This window comes from Lentinula edodes (genome assembly GCF_021015755.1).
Source record: "Lentinula edodes strain Le(Bin) 0899 ss11 chromosome Unknown C8R40scaffold_11, whole genome shotgun sequence".
Classification (NCBI taxonomy): Eukaryota; Fungi; Basidiomycota; class Agaricomycetes; order Agaricales; family Omphalotaceae; genus Lentinula; species Lentinula edodes.
In genome coordinates, this window is record NW_025764317.1 from 75,397 (window position 1) to 92,008 (window position 16,612).

At 45.3% G+C, this 16,612-nt stretch overlaps 8 protein-coding genes across 8 annotated transcripts; 5 read left to right on the plus strand and 3 right to left on the minus strand.

Moving 5' to 3' along the window:
* Positions 1–157: 157 nt before the first annotated feature.
* On the minus strand, positions 158–1,585 carry C8R40DRAFT_1096235 (HAD-like domain-containing protein). The gene is made up of 8 exons (XM_046227731.1): positions 1,476–1,585; positions 1,293–1,402; positions 1,152–1,222; positions 1,002–1,103; positions 793–941; positions 686–738; positions 484–622; positions 158–418 (listed from the first exon to the last, which is right to left on the minus strand). Exons 1-8 carry the CDS (start codon positions 1,505–1,507, stop codon positions 361–363), a joined length of 714 nt encoding a protein of 237 aa, XP_046087977.1. The 5' UTR covers positions 1,508–1,585; the 3' UTR covers positions 158–360.
* On the plus strand, positions 1,586–4,593 carry C8R40DRAFT_1096242 (rsec15). Its single transcript, XM_046227732.1, has 12 exons — positions 1,586–2,119; positions 2,176–2,470; positions 2,525–2,646; positions 2,693–2,959; positions 3,013–3,114; positions 3,169–3,278; positions 3,328–3,385; positions 3,444–3,527; positions 3,578–3,732; positions 3,786–4,077; positions 4,137–4,277; positions 4,346–4,593. Exons 1-12 carry the CDS (start codon positions 1,628–1,630, stop codon positions 4,565–4,567), a joined length of 2,340 nt encoding a protein of 779 aa, XP_046087978.1. The 5' UTR covers positions 1,586–1,627; the 3' UTR covers positions 4,568–4,593.
* C8R40DRAFT_1271648 (ARF/SAR) lies at positions 4,594–5,837 on the minus strand. The gene is made up of 6 exons (XM_046234056.1): positions 5,628–5,837; positions 5,560–5,570; positions 5,426–5,507; positions 5,273–5,365; positions 4,996–5,222; positions 4,594–4,938 (listed from the first exon to the last, which is right to left on the minus strand). The coding sequence occupies exons 1-6, from the start codon at positions 5,680–5,682 to the stop codon at positions 4,861–4,863; spliced, it is 546 nt and encodes a 181-aa protein (XP_046087979.1). The 5' UTR covers positions 5,683–5,837; the 3' UTR covers positions 4,594–4,860.
* A 2,195-nt stretch (positions 5,838–8,032) lies between these two features.
* C8R40DRAFT_78939 (uncharacterized protein) lies at positions 8,033–9,274 on the plus strand. Its single transcript, XM_046236218.1, has 4 exons — positions 8,033–8,283; positions 8,433–8,463; positions 8,526–8,633; positions 8,693–9,274. Exons 2-4 carry the CDS (start codon positions 8,440–8,442, stop codon positions 9,053–9,055), a joined length of 495 nt encoding a protein of 164 aa, XP_046087980.1. The 5' UTR covers positions 8,033–8,283; positions 8,433–8,439; the 3' UTR covers positions 9,056–9,274.
* On the plus strand, positions 9,235–10,297 carry C8R40DRAFT_78464 (uncharacterized protein). The gene is made up of 3 exons (XM_046236208.1): positions 9,235–9,389; positions 9,470–9,606; positions 9,669–10,297. The coding sequence occupies exons 2-3, from the start codon at positions 9,493–9,495 to the stop codon at positions 10,053–10,055; spliced, it is 501 nt and encodes a 166-aa protein (XP_046087981.1). The 5' UTR covers positions 9,235–9,389; positions 9,470–9,492; the 3' UTR covers positions 10,056–10,297.
* A 793-nt stretch (positions 10,298–11,090) lies between these two features.
* Positions 11,091–13,287, plus strand: C8R40DRAFT_1168816 (cytochrome P450 1; the record flags this gene model as incomplete). Its single annotated transcript, XM_046231252.1, has 13 exons — positions 11,091–11,280; positions 11,339–11,444; positions 11,519–11,549; positions 11,617–11,774; positions 11,837–12,101; positions 12,157–12,253; positions 12,308–12,321; positions 12,372–12,561; positions 12,624–12,680; positions 12,734–12,758; positions 12,819–12,944; positions 13,004–13,147; positions 13,200–13,287. 13 exons carry the CDS (start codon positions 11,091–11,093, stop codon positions 13,285–13,287), a joined length of 1,491 nt encoding a protein of 496 aa, XP_046087982.1.
* Positions 13,288–13,794: 507 nt separating this feature from the next.
* Positions 13,795–15,179, minus strand: C8R40DRAFT_1096253 (uncharacterized protein). The gene is made up of 4 exons (XM_046227733.1): positions 15,106–15,179; positions 14,819–15,036; positions 14,340–14,761; positions 13,795–14,284 (listed from the first exon to the last, which is right to left on the minus strand). The coding sequence occupies exons 2-4, from the start codon at positions 14,986–14,988 to the stop codon at positions 13,980–13,982; spliced, it is 897 nt and encodes a 298-aa protein (XP_046087983.1). The 5' UTR covers positions 14,989–15,036; positions 15,106–15,179; the 3' UTR covers positions 13,795–13,979.
* C8R40DRAFT_1096258 (uncharacterized protein) lies at positions 15,079–16,554 on the plus strand. The gene is made up of 5 exons (XM_046227734.1): positions 15,079–15,262; positions 15,318–15,480; positions 15,530–15,895; positions 15,956–16,346; positions 16,401–16,554. Exons 1-5 carry the CDS (start codon positions 15,114–15,116, stop codon positions 16,433–16,435), a joined length of 1,104 nt encoding a protein of 367 aa, XP_046087984.1. The 5' UTR covers positions 15,079–15,113; the 3' UTR covers positions 16,436–16,554.
* Positions 16,555–16,612: the final 58 nt, after the last annotated feature.

Consider the following 16,612-nt stretch of genomic DNA (forward strand, 5'->3'; position numbering starts at 1 on the left):
GAATTCTTCTACTGAAGTCGTGCTCAAAGAATCAAGGGTTGAGGGCACAAAAAGATCTACAGGAAACTGCTGTGTAGAATTTTGGTATATTCTTAAGCTTAAGGTGAAGGACAGAAATTCTTGTGAACACACTTTTAAGAATATTGTTAACATTTATATTGGATCCAGAATTCTTATAAAGAAATATCCTAATTCAGCCTGCAGCACTTAAGAATTTCATCTGGCCATTCTCAAGGCTGAATAATCCCCTGAGCACCACTGCAGACCAACACCTTGCTCTAAAAGGACTAAGACTACATGCAACTCCAATGAACCAGATTGTAGGTACTCTAATTTATCTATTCGATTGATTCTAAAATTCTAATCCAAATCTACAGTCACGTCTATACCTCCTCCTTGCGATAACTTCAGGCTGACACTAATGGTGTGAAGGGATTCAACAGATACGGTCAAATAAAAAAGTAACGACTCAAAGAAAGTTACCTGGCCATATTAGGAACAAGAAAATCAGGATTCACTGTTTCCATCTGCGTTTTGTCGTGTGTGGTGAGGAATCCGATCGTCTTACATCCGGCCCTTTTACCGCTTTGAATGCCTGCAGGAGCATCTTCAAAAACCACACCTGTCATGCAAAATTGGATTGTTCAGGAAAATCGATGGTCAGATCGATCAAGGGGGCACAAACAATTTTCAGGCTTTACTCCGCATTTCTCTGCGCCCAATAAATATGGATCAGGACTGACATGGACGATTGAAATGAGAATTGCCAAGAGCTGAGGGAATAGTACTCACGCTGGCTTGCCAACTTTGACATCTTCAGCAGCAACGAAAGCGTCCGGTACGTCTATCCCAGCATTGGCAAGTGCGGCAAGGGCGTATTCGCGTGTAGCTGAGGTACAAATAGCCCAAGAAGGATTGGGGTAGCGTCGACCCGAATTAATCTATGATTCGTACCTGGACATTCAAACGGAAAGCAAAGAAAGGATTCAAGGACAACGCACCTCTTGTATCGCCCGCGCGACACCCGGTAGTTTGAGAATACCAGGTCTACCTTTAGCAGTTGATTCAGTAACGATTGCCATTTCGAACCGAGAGGCTTCTGACTAGAAGAGCACATCAGAGAAAGAGACGGTCCCGCTATCAGAGCATACCGTAAGTTCTTGAGGATCTTCAATGCCACAATACTTCCTCAGATTGTCGACAGTGCGAACGCCGTGAGCAGCTGATGGTATGATAATAATGTTCAGTAGGACGGCCAAAATCGATTTTATGAAGCATCGCAATCATCGTACAGCTAAGGATATCTTCTATGTTGATGTCCGGATACTTCTCCTTGAATAGCTCCCAGGCCCCTACAACACCTGCCGTGGAATTGACTAGCGTCCCGTCCATATCGAAAAGGCTGAAAGGGGGCACCAACAATGGAATGAGAGTGTATGTGCGCACACTGAGACGACAGAAATATGAGAGCTCACGCTGCATCTACATGAAAGGTAACCGCGGGCATTCTGACAGGATACTGAAATTTGAGAAATTGCAAAGAGAAAGCCAGAAACCAAATTTCGGAAAGACTGATGCCGGGAAGAAGTACCGGCCCGATCTCTTCCTCTACTTCGTACTCATACTCATGCCACCCCGTAAACGAACTGTCTTTACGCAGGAAAGCATTGACCAACAACTACAACAGATTCATCTATTGGACCAATCATCGTCATCTGAGAACCTTGAACAGCTAGGCCCTATCATCAAACAAATTCATACCGGTCGGCAACAGGATGCATTTCTGCGTTCTGTCCAGGCATTGGTTGATTCCAAGGATGCAGAGATAGAAAGGATTTGTGGGGAGAACTATCAAGACTTTATATCCTCTGTCTCGACACTGTTTACTGTGAAATCATATACGGACAAGATGAAGGAGAATATCTCATCTTTAGATGCCAGCGTTTCACAGCTTGGCCGAGGACTTGTTGAAAAGAAACGTGCTTTGCTTCAAACAAAGAAGACGGCTGCAAATCTTGATGAGGCTATCGACAACCTCCAAGCCTGCCTACGGGTCTTAGACGTTGTCCATCGAGTTGGTGAGATGATTAGGGAAGGCAAATATTGGAGTGCATTGAGGGTCCGTCGAATTAGTCCTACCATTCTCATTCATAAATGCTATATACACACATCCAGTCACTGGAAGACATTCAAAATCTGCCCCAAACCTCTTTGTCCCAAACACCTTTCTATCGACATCTTCTTTCGTCGTTGCCCTCGTTGCGAGTGCAGATAAAGGACGCGGTGACAGCTTCTATGAAAGAATGGTTGCTGAAGATCCGAGAGAATAGCGGCGAAATAGGCCGACTAGCATTAGAAGCTATGGAAATCCGAACACGACGATGGAGATCAAGGCGGGACAAGGATCCACTGCTGAGGATGAGTCGAGTTGGAAGTGCCGTGGAATTGGTTACCTACGAGAAGACTGAATGTAAGTGTATGATTTATATTGATCATGGTGTATCAATGATCCATGGTGGAACAGTCAACGTTCTCGATAACGACAAACTCACCGTGGACTTCAAACCTCTTTACCAATGTATACATATATATACGACTCTTGACTCGTTAGACGAACTTCAACGGTCCTACCAAGCTGATAGAAAGGTACGCGGTTTCAAATCGACGCACAATCTCTACTGAAGCAGGTCAGATTCAATCCGATTTAATACTACCAATGCCCCTCCCACTAGGATCACTTCCTGCTGTAACACAGGAAATTTCCGGTTATTTTATCGTCGAGACACACGTACTTGAAACTACTGGGACCTTCAGATCTGGAAGAGAAGTCGAGGAACTATGGGAAGGTGTCGTGTCACGTCTTACTGTTGCCGTACAAAGTGCCCTTCGTCCAGAAACCGATCCAGATTCGTTTCTACGTGTCAAAGAGTGCCTCATCGGGTTTATAACGACACTCGAGGTATACCTTCCGCTACTGTGTTTCGTGATATGCTAACTGCAGGTTATCCCAAGTCCCCACTGTATTCAACAACTTCTTTACATTCTTTCATCATCGTCTTATTTGAAAAGTACGCTCAGCTATTGGAGAAGCAGTTTTCCAAGCGTTTTGATGATGTTAGTCAAAATCTCAAATTTTTCGCTCGAGATCTAATGTTTTTAATCTGATAGATTGTTTGGCAAGACGATTGTCAGCCTATGTATATACAATCTCAACAGGAACTCAAGACCGTTTTGGATGTGGTGTGGATCAGTGATGAGGAGAGAGCCGAAGTGGCGAAGTAGGTCTGGCTTAGTGTCACAGCTTCGCCGTTACTGACCGGTGTGAAGAGTTTCTTTGCCCCAGAGCCTGCCTTGGTCTCAGACTTTCTATCTGTGCTGCGAGGATGTACGAACATCGATTACACCTATGGCTGATTCCCTATTCATTCTTAGACCATCGGCAGATTCGTGGATTCATTCAGAAATTCTATGCTTTTGTCGAGGGTGTGTCGCAACATCATCGAAACATAGATGACCTCCTAAGCAAGGTATGGCCATGATTTCCCAAATGGTATAGTACGATCTTGATTTTATGCAGTCTCTTGACAACCTCCTCATTAACCACATATGTGGCTCAATCAACAACCGGCTCGCAGAAACAACTAATTTGTCTCAACTTGCTCAAATCGTAACTAATGCTGAGCATTTTCAAGTCGCTTGCGAAGAACTAGAACGTTCGCTCACGAGCCTCAGGTGAAGATATCAAACTGTTGGAGAGTCACAGTTGTGTTGACCGTAAATAACAGGACAGCTCAGCGAGGAGGTACTATTCGACTCAAAGCCTCATCTTCGTTCGATGAGACCTTCACTCGTTCTGTCACGCGGATCAAGTCTGTTATCAACTCCAAACTAGATGATTTCTTTGAACTTTCGGAGTATAATTGGGTGCCTACATCCAGGGAGGAGGGGCCCAATATGTATCTCTACGAATTAGTCAATTGGCTTACCACTGTGGTGGACAGTCAGTTACTTATTGCCTCATCGTATATCGACGAGGCATATATGGGTGCTGCTGAATACATCGCCGAGTGCTTCATGGTGAGTAGCTTCAATCTTGCGTCGGAACTAGGTGGCTTAGTGTGCATCCTGGTTAAAAGGATTTCTTAGCAGGTCGTAACATCGCCATGATGAATGAAAACGCCATATCAAACCTTCTAGTAGATTGTGATTTCCTCGAAAATGAGTTCGGGCGAATAGGAAGGCCACATCTAAGCTCTGCATTCAATGAGCTCCGTGTTGTGAGTGACACAAATAGTTTTGATATACGCTTTCCTAGAATTGACACCGCCTCCAATCGATATCGTAGACGACCGGAATTGTCCTTGCAGACAAAGTGCAAGAGTTTCTTATCCCAGCTAATAGGCAAAATACTTATGCAGTAGTGAAACATAAGCGATTGCAGGCCCTCCTCGAAAAGCTGGCTCAGTACGGATCTACAAGGCGAGATACGCCTGGCCGACAGTTGGGTGAAAAGAGACGAAAAGAAGCAGACGCTGTCGGCAGATTATTTCCGGGACAAGGACGATAGGTTTATTACTCTCACTGTAATGATTGATAGGCAGTAATAAAGTGGGATTTCTAAAGAAGATAGGAACCCTACGTGGAGAATCCGGGTCCGACTACGTACATGAAAGATGAAGAATTTTCATGGAAAACAAGTTTGAGCAAAGAGAATGATAGAGGGAAATCCGAATAGCAGGAGGAACAAGAACATGGAATTTGGGGTGACGAATGCGAAGCACTTCATACATTTTCGGCATCGTGGAAAATCGTGAGGGTTACAACGCTGATAAAGTAGAGTATAAGGGGCGCGACGGAAAACTACACCGCCCGCTTGATGTGATCGCTCAACCATTCTAAACCTTCGTACAATCCATCTCCAGACGTAGCACAGGCAGCCTGAGAATAGATGACAATCATGAATAGCAATTACAATTGAGAAATTGTACTACTAACCTGTATAAACCAGGTTCGGTTCCTTAGAGCATGGAGCCCAAGTTTGTCAGTAATTTCAGCGGCGTTCATTGCATTAGGAAGATCTTGCTTGTTGGCGAAGACCAGCAGGAGAGCGTCACGAAGCTCGTCCTCATTCAACATCCGTTGGAGTTCCTCGCGAGCTTCAACGACACGATCTCGGTCATTAGAGTCGACAACAAAGATGATACCCTGAGTGTTCTGGAAGTCTAAAAAAGCGCTGAGCAAAGACGTGTCATAGGAACCAAAAGACACGTACAATGTCTCCAAAGAGGACGAATTTTGTCTTGCCCTCCGACATCCCAAACCGTGAAAGAGATATTCTTATATTCAACAGTCTCGACGTTGAAACCTAAACGGAAATAAAGTTGGTCACCATTCCGTTGTGGTACAAGCATTCAAAAAGACACACCAATTGTAGGGATAGTCGTCACAATTTCGCCAAGCTTCAATTTGTACAGGATGGTGGTCTTACCAGCGGCGTCAAGGCCGACCTAAGCACAAGAGATGAGCATTGGGCTCTCACTGCAAATGCACTAGACAAACCATCAAGATTCCTACAAGAGTTTAGTCAGTGCGTGTCCGACTATGAGTTGGCTGAAAGATGAACATACTCATTTCCCTCGTGCCAAAAAGGCGAGTGAAAACTCTCGAAATATTCAGACCCATTATGAGACGTCGAGCTCACGGACTTGAAGAGAGGTGAAAAGATGTTAAAAGAGACACGAGAGTGTTAATGTAAGAGAAAGCGTGTGACAGTCTGGTGACGCCTGGGTGCGTTTGTGACCAAACCAACTCGTGAGAACTTGAGCAAGATTGGAAATTGAAATTTACAGCTTCAAACGCTTGGCCCTTTTATATTGGCCTCCCCCAGCCTTCCCCTCATTAGCACTTTCCACGTATCAATAAACGTGTTCGTCGCATCAATGTCGACTCGGTATCATGCTACTGTGCGCGCGCTGAGCGCTACCAACAACATAATAACACGACAAGACACGTATTGTTAGCAGGACATACACATACGCATATTGCCATATACAGAATCACTGCTAATTGATACTTTGCATTCTTAAGAGATTTACAGTATGAGTTCTCATCCCGGCATTATGCTTGGCCACTCTATAGATAGGATCATCGAATGAACAATTCCAGGAGATTCCAGGTCGATCGGGTTTCAGCAGTATGTAGCGGTCAAGAATCAAGATGTTTGTCAAATTCTTCGACTGCGATTTGTATGATCTGCGAGTATCAGGATATCCTGAGGATCATTAATGTGGATACTCACGAGCTTGAATTTCCTACAAAAGTTGCAGCCAGCTTCCAGACATATGCCAGAACACGAAGGTTGCCGTTCAAGGAAATGCCAAACTATAACTGCCTCCAACTTTAACCCTATCTCCTTCTAACATTCGCATTGCGGATACATAACGTTGTTTCAAAGGAAGGTTGATTCATGACTAACATGCCATATTAGTTACGGAATAGTATTTTCTGCTCGTTGTATTGTCCGGGGTGGGGAAGGTTTGGATGCGTTGAAAGTTGCAGTTGACTACTTAATACAAATGTCCATATCAAAACATCTCAAATGAATACTGCAAGGAAATGCAAGGCTACAACAAATCAGGAAACATACAGGAAACAAAAACACACAAGAAGACAAGCTTGCCAGTGAGAGAAATCACGAAAATATATCAGTCTTTCAAGCTAGTCCAGCGGTTGTTCAGCTTGTCCCTCCAGTTGACATAAATACCGTTTGAAGTTGACTGAGCATACTGATATAGCTCATACAGAACCAGCTGCTCTTAGAAATCTGGGATGGGGCAGGATGGGGCGGATTTGTTCAAGACCTGCAGTTGCAATGTTTGGTGGACCTGAGCAACCTGAGGCGGGAAGAAAACTTACATTCTTGAATTTGCAGCACTTGCGTAGTATTAACACTTTGTGTGTGCATGACAACAATAAGGTATATCAATGCCTAGTTATTATCAGCAGCATTGAAGTCATGGTACTCACAGTAAGCTGCGATGACAGTCGCACTTCGAGATAGCCCTTCCACAAGACAACGCCCTCATCACGAAGAGCATCTTCAATAAATGCAACAGCAGAAGGAAGACCGGTCAATTAAGAGGTCTACTAAATCGACGTCTTCGACAGGCATGCGCTGATCCCGTTCACAGAATGCTCCGTAGAGACCGACAGGATATGCGTGATGACACTAGGACAGCGAAGATCAGGATCGAGTTCCAACAGACAACTGGTGTCCTCGACTTACTTCACAAACTAAAAACAACTTAACCCCCAGATATGGTAGGCCTTGTGTAAAATGTATAACAAGGCCAGCTCTTGCCCAAGAGAAGTTGCACAGTCGATATTTGGAAAGATTTGATGTCGAGAGGTCTATATCGGACCAGAGATAACTTGAAATTCAAGAAATAATATGGTGATCTGTATCCAAAATTTGAAGCCAAAGAGTCATGACTTGAAGCATCCATGATGCTAGAGGAGGGAAGTTTATTATGTTGTGCTGCTTCTTGGAAATCTAATTCAATCGTCGATAAAAAGAGTTGATTCCTGTGCAGTCACCTGCGCAGACATATCTAAACAAATGTCCACAGCACTGTTACTCCCAAAAGATGGAATCACTCCGAAAGGAGGCGGGGTGCACATTGAGTCCAGAAGCAGCCTGAGAATAGTATGCAGACGCAAAAAAAACAAAGGTCCCTCCTTCAAGAGAAACTGAAGAGACTCAATAAACCTGAACATTGAGCTCCGCATATCTCTCGCCTAGTGGAAATTCTGACGAATGATGACTAGAAGTGATCAGGTCAACTTTGTATCAATCCACTCGACCACTCCACTCGGCATGGAACGAGCTACGATGCAGATATAGCGATGAGAGATGAATTGTATGCAGTCGCATTGGATAGCGATTCTGAACCTTTCTGAACGCGAATGGATTGCAAGATTGTTGTGTTCTGTTGTGGTGTTATAAATGTAAACATTTGGCATTTGTGAACTTCAAAGCTAGGTTGAAGGCAATCGCATTTGAAAATTGGAAAATGTCTATGCAAATGCTGAGAACCTTGTACACAGATGTTGGGCACGTTATACTTCAACGGCTGCGAGGCGGTGGCACTTTGAACAGCAATACATGTTGCGATGGTGAGGCTTGCACGTGTCATTCGCGAGCGAAATCTCCAGTCCTTGCTTTCGCCTTGAAGGATTGCCGCGATCGAATAATTTGGGAATATCATTGTCGAGAGTGCACTGGTACGAAATTTAAACTCAAACTCAGAGATTTTAGCTTTGTTGCGCCACATCACGGTTACCACACATATAATAGCACAACTTGAATGACGACGATGCTAATTCCATCCTTCACTCTTTTTCTCTAACCATCACCATCCACACTAGACTAGTTGAACTATGAAGATTGAATGGGCATCTGATGTAGGCACAAATCCTATCCCGTCTCTCGATTGAGGTTACTGACTTTGGTGCTATGCGAGTAGTTCCATCGAGATGGCTCCAGGCGCAGTCATCCAATAGCTTCAACTATGCACGGTTGGCTGGCAAAGATGAGAGGGACTCTCGTTGGAAATGAGAAACTTCGAAGCGAGGTGCGTTGTACCAAGAATACGCCACAATTTCAACTTTCGCTAACTTTGCTATACCGTAGGGAATGCGAGAAATGAGACAAGCCAAAGCCAATCGAAAGCATAGAAAGCAGAACAAATCCCAAGGCAAATCCTCTGCCAAAGGAGGAGGTTTCTCGCTGTTTGGATCTGGGCGAAAGCCCGCTTCACAACATAGAGGTTCTAGAAATGTCACTCGAGGAGGGCACGGAAGTGGTGGCGGGAGTCGCCCAGCTTTACGACAGCATAACAGTAGCAGCCATCGCCTGGTGGGACAAACCTCTCGAAGAGGTTCAGGAGTTCAATCGCGAGGCTCAAGAACTCCGACTAGGCCAGGGCCAAGCCGGAGAACGACAACTACCAGTCAGCATCGCGGCACAACACCACGAAGGTCCAGTGGGCATTGATCGCATGTGTTATCGTTACTTCTGGACATTGTTAGATGTCAATAATTATTCTCCTGCATACTCACTGTACAACATGACTTATCGCATCTACATATTTTCACTGTGTACTTTTCACGTCCAACTTGTATACAATTTCCTTTTATGTCAACTGTTGTTACTACTAATTAGATTATTCACCGTCGAGGTACATAGAGATCTTTGACTTGCAACTTCAAGAGACGATGAGGTCGCGAGGGCAAGCAGCCAAGCAGTGCGGCCATTAATTGCGGCACTGTCCACAGCAGCCACTGCGGCAAGTTACACGTTTTGCTCGTGTGGCAGCACAACATCACAAGTCAACATCACGACATTTCGCTTCATATGATACTCGCTTGCTGATCAACTAGCTCTTCCCCACTGACTGCGCTGGCGCAGAGCACATTCTGGCAGGTCCAAATATGCCCGACGAATATCAGACAATTCCTGCCACCATTATCTGGTTTCATTACATCTCCTTATTAACGAGTATTTCCATCGTTGTCATGTCCATTTTCGACTACGGGACCTTATCAGTGAGCTCTATACCCTACTACTGCTTTGTGCGCCTTGAGTTGCCGCTAATTCATATCATCAGCTTTACATGAATCCGCTCGTAGGACTGCTGACGATTTTCTTCCATGCGTCGTTAATCATCCTCACACACAAAAGGCCAGAACTCAAGGGGATGCTTTCAGTAGAAGCTGTTGTGTTCGCCTATCTTTTATCCCTAAGCTGGCTAGCCTGCTTTGTCGTGATGGTCTATGTTGCCTGGAAGAGCCAAGGAAGATCACCGCAGCTCTTCGGGATGGACGAAGCCTTCTTGACCGCCATCGACAACGCAACGCAACGGCTGCAGTTTATGTGCACTTCGTTGGAATTTGGTCTGCTGGGAGATTTGGCTGTGCGAAGTACGTGGGCGAGGCGATCTGAATTCGAGGATTGTGCGGGAAAGGATTACGACCATTATAGTGTTAGGTATTGATTGCATATCTGGGCCTACAATCAATGGGAATGGAGGATATAATACCAGAGAAGACTGAAATTTCTTTTTTGTCGAGCAACTTGTGCTCACGAAGTGGAACTACCAGATCCATAATCTATTGTCCTTGGACTCACCGCTACGAAATGCCGTGCTAACTTCCAGATCAAGTCGTTCCTAGTCATTCCCAGCCTACAGTCGCAAAATTAATTCAAAGATATTTCCCAACCTCTCCTAACTCACTTCGTGCAACGTGCTCCAAACTTCAACTTCAGCGAGCGAATCGCACCACATGAACTTCCTGCGACGCATTGTATTCTTGTATCGAGAGGTTGCCGTCAATGACTCTGAGCATCATGCGAAGATACTGTATGTAGCATCATGCACCCTCACCATCAGCGGATAGCAATCTACATATAGCGATACGTCGTATCAATTCTGATACCCGAATCAGTAAAACTTAGGAGAGAGGACATGATCAGAATCATCAGATCGAGGACGAGACGCATATGGTTGCATCGGTATGTGAGTTATTTGGTGGAGAGTACGGAGACTGGCCTATACTGACGGACACCGACCGGCGACATTGATCGGCATTGAGGAGCAGCCAGTGCGCCGCAGATGCATACAGAACGGCGCTGCGAATCATGCAGGACAACGATCCTCAAATGTATCCAGTGTACCAGCAAGCCTACGTACGAATGATAATCCTGACGATGTGAGTGTCCTGCCCTTCCATAACCTTCCATTGAGGCATTCAGGATTCATCATCAGATTATTATCTCGAAAAGGAAAACTTCCGCGCAAGCTAACCCGGAATTGGACAGATAACCATCCACTAGCGCCCCCAAGTGCTTTTTAGATGTCTTTAGTCGCGTCGCTTCAGACAGACTGGTCAGATGTGGGGCTCCCTATCGGACTCTATCGGACTCCGCTTGAAGTCTGATTGTGTTCCAGGACGTTCCATGTCAAAGATATATAAGAACATTCAGCAAACACGAATTATTCAGGCCCACCTGCGTTGTCACTCGTACGATCATGCCATACGGTACTTCCGCCTTGCTTTTTGCGTCGCTGGGCGTAGCCGCGGTGGCTTTGGTGACATTCTTCAGAATACGTCGTAATCAATCCAACGCAGCGAAGGCCTCCTACCCCCCCGGACCAAAAGTTGCGAATATGCCACTTCTTGATGCGTGGGTGACGTATCGTGAATGGGGAAACGTTTATGGTCAGTAGTCAATACCCCTTCATGGTTCAACACTGTTGAACAAGATATATTCATCCAGGAAATCTTATCTACCTTCCTGAATGGAATGTCCTGATAACTAACAACGCGGAAGTTGCCATTGACCTACTGGAAAAGCGTGCTCGCATCTATTCAGACCGAGCCATGTCACCAATAATGAAGCTGTAAATAACGTCGTTGCTCTGGTATACTGATATGCTTACCCAATGTTTTATCGAAGATGCGGGGGTGAAAACCTACTCTCAGTCGAAGTGAGTCGACTCAATGCTCGTAGCTTGTCAGACTGTTGAACCTATGCTAATGAACGACCTCTCGTAGCGTTATTCCGAAAAGTGGCGTAGAGACAGACGGGTCTTCCAGCAAACCTTCCGTCAAGCTGCGGTCAGTAACTTCTACCCGGCCCAATACTATAAGGTGCATGAATTCCTACGGAACTTGATATACAAGCCTGGCGACGCTCCGGCTCACATTCAAGGGTGAGCATTCACAAAACCATCTTTACCTGAAGAAATGCAACTGACCGACTGTTTCTTGTCAGACTCTCTCAAGGCCTTGTGTACAAATCTCTATATGGGCTCGACATCACCCCCGAAGATGATTTGGCCAAGAAGGCTACAGGGATAGTTGGGACTTTCGCCAGAGCCCTAATCAGTGGCGGCTTTCCTACATATGAATGGTTTCCGTGGCTAGTTTACCTGCCTTCCTGGTTCCCTGGATGCGAATTCAAACGGGTTGCAATCGAGTGCGGCAGAGTTGTAGAGGAGGTAGACACCATCCCATTTGACATCGCTGTGGAAAATTTGGTGTGTATACTTCCATTCGCCCTTCATAGCATTCACGTTCGCTTACTTTTCACAGAAAAATGGCGTTAGTACGTCTCCTATAGCCGAATTGGCGGCACAGAGGCCCCAAGATTATAAGGAAATCAAGGCGATGGGTACGATGAGTTTCATTGGTAAGGTTTAATATTGCGTACATTTTTGCCGGGTTATCTTAAACGTACTTTTAGCTGCAACGGATACGGTATGTGAACTGCTCGTTGTCATAAGCCAGTCTTCCAACACGTGAATCAGACTATGTCTTCTATCTCTTCATTCATGCTGGCTATGTGCATGCATCCCGACGTGCAGGCCAAAGCCCAAGAAGAAATTGATCGTGTTGTTGGTAAAGATCGATTGCCCGCCTTTGAAGATCGTCGGTCCTTGCCTTATGTTGAAGCCGTCTACCGTGAAGTTATGCGACTTGACCCTCCTATTCCTCTTGGTAAGATATCTCTTCTGCGATATCAATACTATGACCTAGCTGAAACACAATAACTGTCGCAGGATTCCCTCACACCTCTACGGAAGATGATTTCTATTGTGGATATCATATTCCGAAAGGTTCTACATTCATCTGGCTTTCGTATGATTAGCAACTTACGTGTACTTCTTAGGATGTTCGGTCGTTGCTAACATTTGGTGAGTGTTCACGTCTTTATCTTAGATACTGTCCGTACTGACGACGCGCACTGCTGTTAGGGCCATGAATCGAGACCCGAATGTGTATGCAGATCCCGATAAATTCCTGCCCGAGCGTTATTTGAACTCTTCTACTGGGCCTTTCGAAAGCATCGACAACATCTACGCATATGGGTTTGGCCGACGGTTCGTCACAGTCGGATTTCTTCATCCTACTAATTTGACCAATCAATGATCTTCCTCAGAGTCTGCGCCGGGCGTTATATGGCTGACAACACCGTTTGGCTCACAGTTGCCTCTGTCCTGGCCGCCTTTACACTGGGTAAGGCCAAGGATGAGAACGGGAATGAAATTGATATCACCGGCGAAATGACCGATCTTTTCTTCCGGTACATGACCATACACTTTGTCGATATTCCTTGTCGCTCACATTCGTTTCAGTCATCCTAAACCTTACCAGTCCAGCATCACTCCTCGAAGTCACCTCGCAGAAGAGTTGGTCCTTGCAACGGTCGACCATGGTAACTGAACGACCCACGACTCGTCACAGGCGCAGCTGGTTGCTACTTGTATCATTGAGCTGTAACTGGATGTACCAGGGCTGTAATCATAGATTATGCCCGTGCTCTATTTTGTTTGTTTTTTGTTTCAACATCGTGTAAGATCGTGTATATGTCCGTGTAACTACTGTGTGTTTGTATTTTATCATATCTAGTACGTTCAGGATGGGATATCTGCAATCATGCGACGCAGTTAACCCCGAGGTTCATAATTGACATGATTTTCGAGTTCTGGCTTCCAAAAGCTGGGGGTTAAGGCGGGTGGGATGCTAAGTCTACATCTCATGTGTTAGACCTGAACCAGTCTGCTGCTGAGAAGCTATATGCGGAATCACTTTGCTTCGCTGACACCTTTGAGCGCCAGTTTCCGAAGTGTCAACATCCGAAGCTACTGGCTCGAGTCTACTTATGTGTATGTCCCCTGCTTCTTCATGAGTGGGGTACTTGTTCAATGATCAATCACACTCTTTTACTGCTTTGCTAATGAAATCTCGTTCATATGGATTCAAACAATTGAAGGCATGTACACTCCAGTCTCCGACAAATATAATGATCTCCGACAACAAAACACTTGCCCTCAGAGTCACTAATCGCAACGTGGAAGCCATCAGGCACAGTAAGAAAGTTACTAGACATAGCCAAAAACACCAAAAAAAGGCAGTCATGAATTGGGTGTCGACACTTCTGATGTCAGAACTTCTCCCGTTCCAATAATCTGCGCCTTCTTCTTTTTCTTCCGTTTCTTACGCTTCTTTTTGGGTTTCGATGGCGATGCACCCACCTCGTCAGATTCAGAATTGTCTCCTGGATCCCCAACAGGACCATTGAGATTTAACACGGTGTGTGTTGCGTCCGACTGAGATGAATTTGGTCCATGGCTATGTGTTTTTTTTGGAACAGGTGATGAGGGAGGACTTGGGGCAGTCTGGTTCGATGAGTCGGGTGAAGTTTTTTCAGTCATAGAGTCTGTACATGCGACATGAGCAGTCAAGCTAGATTTTATCATGAAGGTTCCACATACCTTTCTGTTTTCTCACCAGTATGGGAGGGCAAGAGTCTGTAGTATCCTGTTTTTTCTTGTCCTGACCGACATGAGACTGAGGGATGGGTTCCATCACTTGCGCGAGCGATGTGTGGTCTTTGATATCCCCGCCAGCGTTGCCTGGGGGCTTAACAATAGATCCACTGTTAACATTCATAGTACCCCCGACCTGAGACAGTTTCTTCTTCTTGGGTGTCGGCATAGTGAAAGGATTGGGTACAGTCTTCTTCCGAATCGCGCCTGCTCTACTCTCTCCTTCATCGTCTGATAGCTTACTGGACGAGTCTCCTTCATCTTCTCTGGCGCGCTTCTTGCCTTTACCGACCAGACTTCCTTTTAAGCGTGCCGTTTCTCGAGAAGAAACAGAGGTGGACTCTGGGATGGAAGCTCCGACACCAAGTCTGTAAAAATCGATTGCATATCATGATTTTTGAGAATTAGTTATAATACGTACCTACCTCGGCGGTCTACGCATATATTCCTTGAGCTCTGCCTCTAATGTCTGGTTATAGAGTGTTTTCGGTTTGTTTGAAGGCTTCATCCATGAGGAAACGAGGTCATTCGTAACTGACATAGAAAGGTCGATTTGAGCTTGAAGCGCCTCTGGTTCAATGTCATCTTCAACCATGATTCCAAAGAAGGGGACATTCAAGCTCAAGAACCAGTAAAATTAATGGTAAGCGCCAGCTGCAATATTATAGGCGCTTGTATTATTTTCCACATTTATTGTTCACAACGTTCACAGATCGCTAGATGAACAATCTAAAACGGAAAAGAGGTGATTCTGACGATATCGACGATGAAAATCCTTCGTTTGGGAAGCAAATTCTTCCAGTAGCCAATCTTCCGAATACTTTCGATGGAATACCCGGCGATGGAATGGAGTATCTTTTCACTGTCCGGTACGTCGCTTAATGGGTATCATTTGGCTCATTCTGACTATCCATCTGGTTGAAGACGAGATGCTCGCCTTCTTCCCCACGTGGTTCGAGTAGCAAATCCCTTTCAAGTAGAACAACCCTCACTACCTCCTCCTCGCAGTCTGGAGACTACCCATCCTTCCCTTCCATCCAACGAATGGCGGTCTTTGTTTGAAATCCGATTTCGGAATTTGAGAAAGGCAAGTCCCCCTTGCTGTGCTGTGATTCGGCCATTGAAATTTCACGCAGAACATCATGCAATTCACCAACTCTAGTGTTTCGAACAGCAAAATACTTATGCCCGAATTAAAGGACAGATCGGCATGGTGGGATTTTTTAGCAGGCAAGCCCGAATCTGTCTGGAACCCTACAAAGAAACCGAAAGCTTTGAAACAGAAGAAATTTGGACGAGGAATGCGTGCTTTTCATGACGATGCTACCGCTTTAGATTATAACGGGGTGTCTACACATGACGGTGAAGTTATTTCTCAACCAGTGGGCATGCAACCCGCCACGCCTGCTCAGCATGATGATAATAAAGCTAGGCTTGAATCGCCGCTGCCGCCGTGCAAACCGATAATACCTACACCTCTGCTTCTAGGTCAGATTGACGATGTGCGTTTCTTCTTCTTCTGTTTGGCTAGTATGAATCAATGACCAACCTTTCTATCATAGCGAACGGCCTTGCATCTTTTGATGTACTTTACATATTGGATCAACCAACACCTCGTAGAAGATCGTCAACCACCCTTTCCTCGACTTACACAAGCTCACTTCCAATGGATCTTTGCACTTTTGGCACGAGTCGGAGAACACATATCTGCTGACGATATGAATCTGCTCCGAAATCTTACTAGAGCATGTATCGCTCTGCTGAAGGTAACGATCTGTGAGCGGACTTCTCATAAGGCGCATTCAGGAGACAAGATGGTAAAGAAAGAACTGAAAGATCAGGAAGATAATGGAGAGGAGCATGAGGGGGGTTATTCTGACGAACAAGCTTCTTGCTGGATGATTATATCAATTGTAATTGGAATATGGGGTCAGCGCGACCTGTGGATGGATGCTGAGGATATGCTGAATAGTTTATCTAACGCCAAGTAACTTAATAGTCTCTTACAGTTCCTATGCGACGCCGTGTACATAAGTGTCTGAACGGCGTGTTTACGCCGCATGTTGCACTGGATTTTGCTTGAGCGTCGCTTTACCTCGCCTTACTCGAAGTCTGGACTGAGAACAGACTGAGAATGCCCGGTCTGTGCCCGTTGTTTTAACATGAACTCTAAGCCGGCTGAGCCCTTTTTACTTTGATACTTACGTAAACGTGCTAGA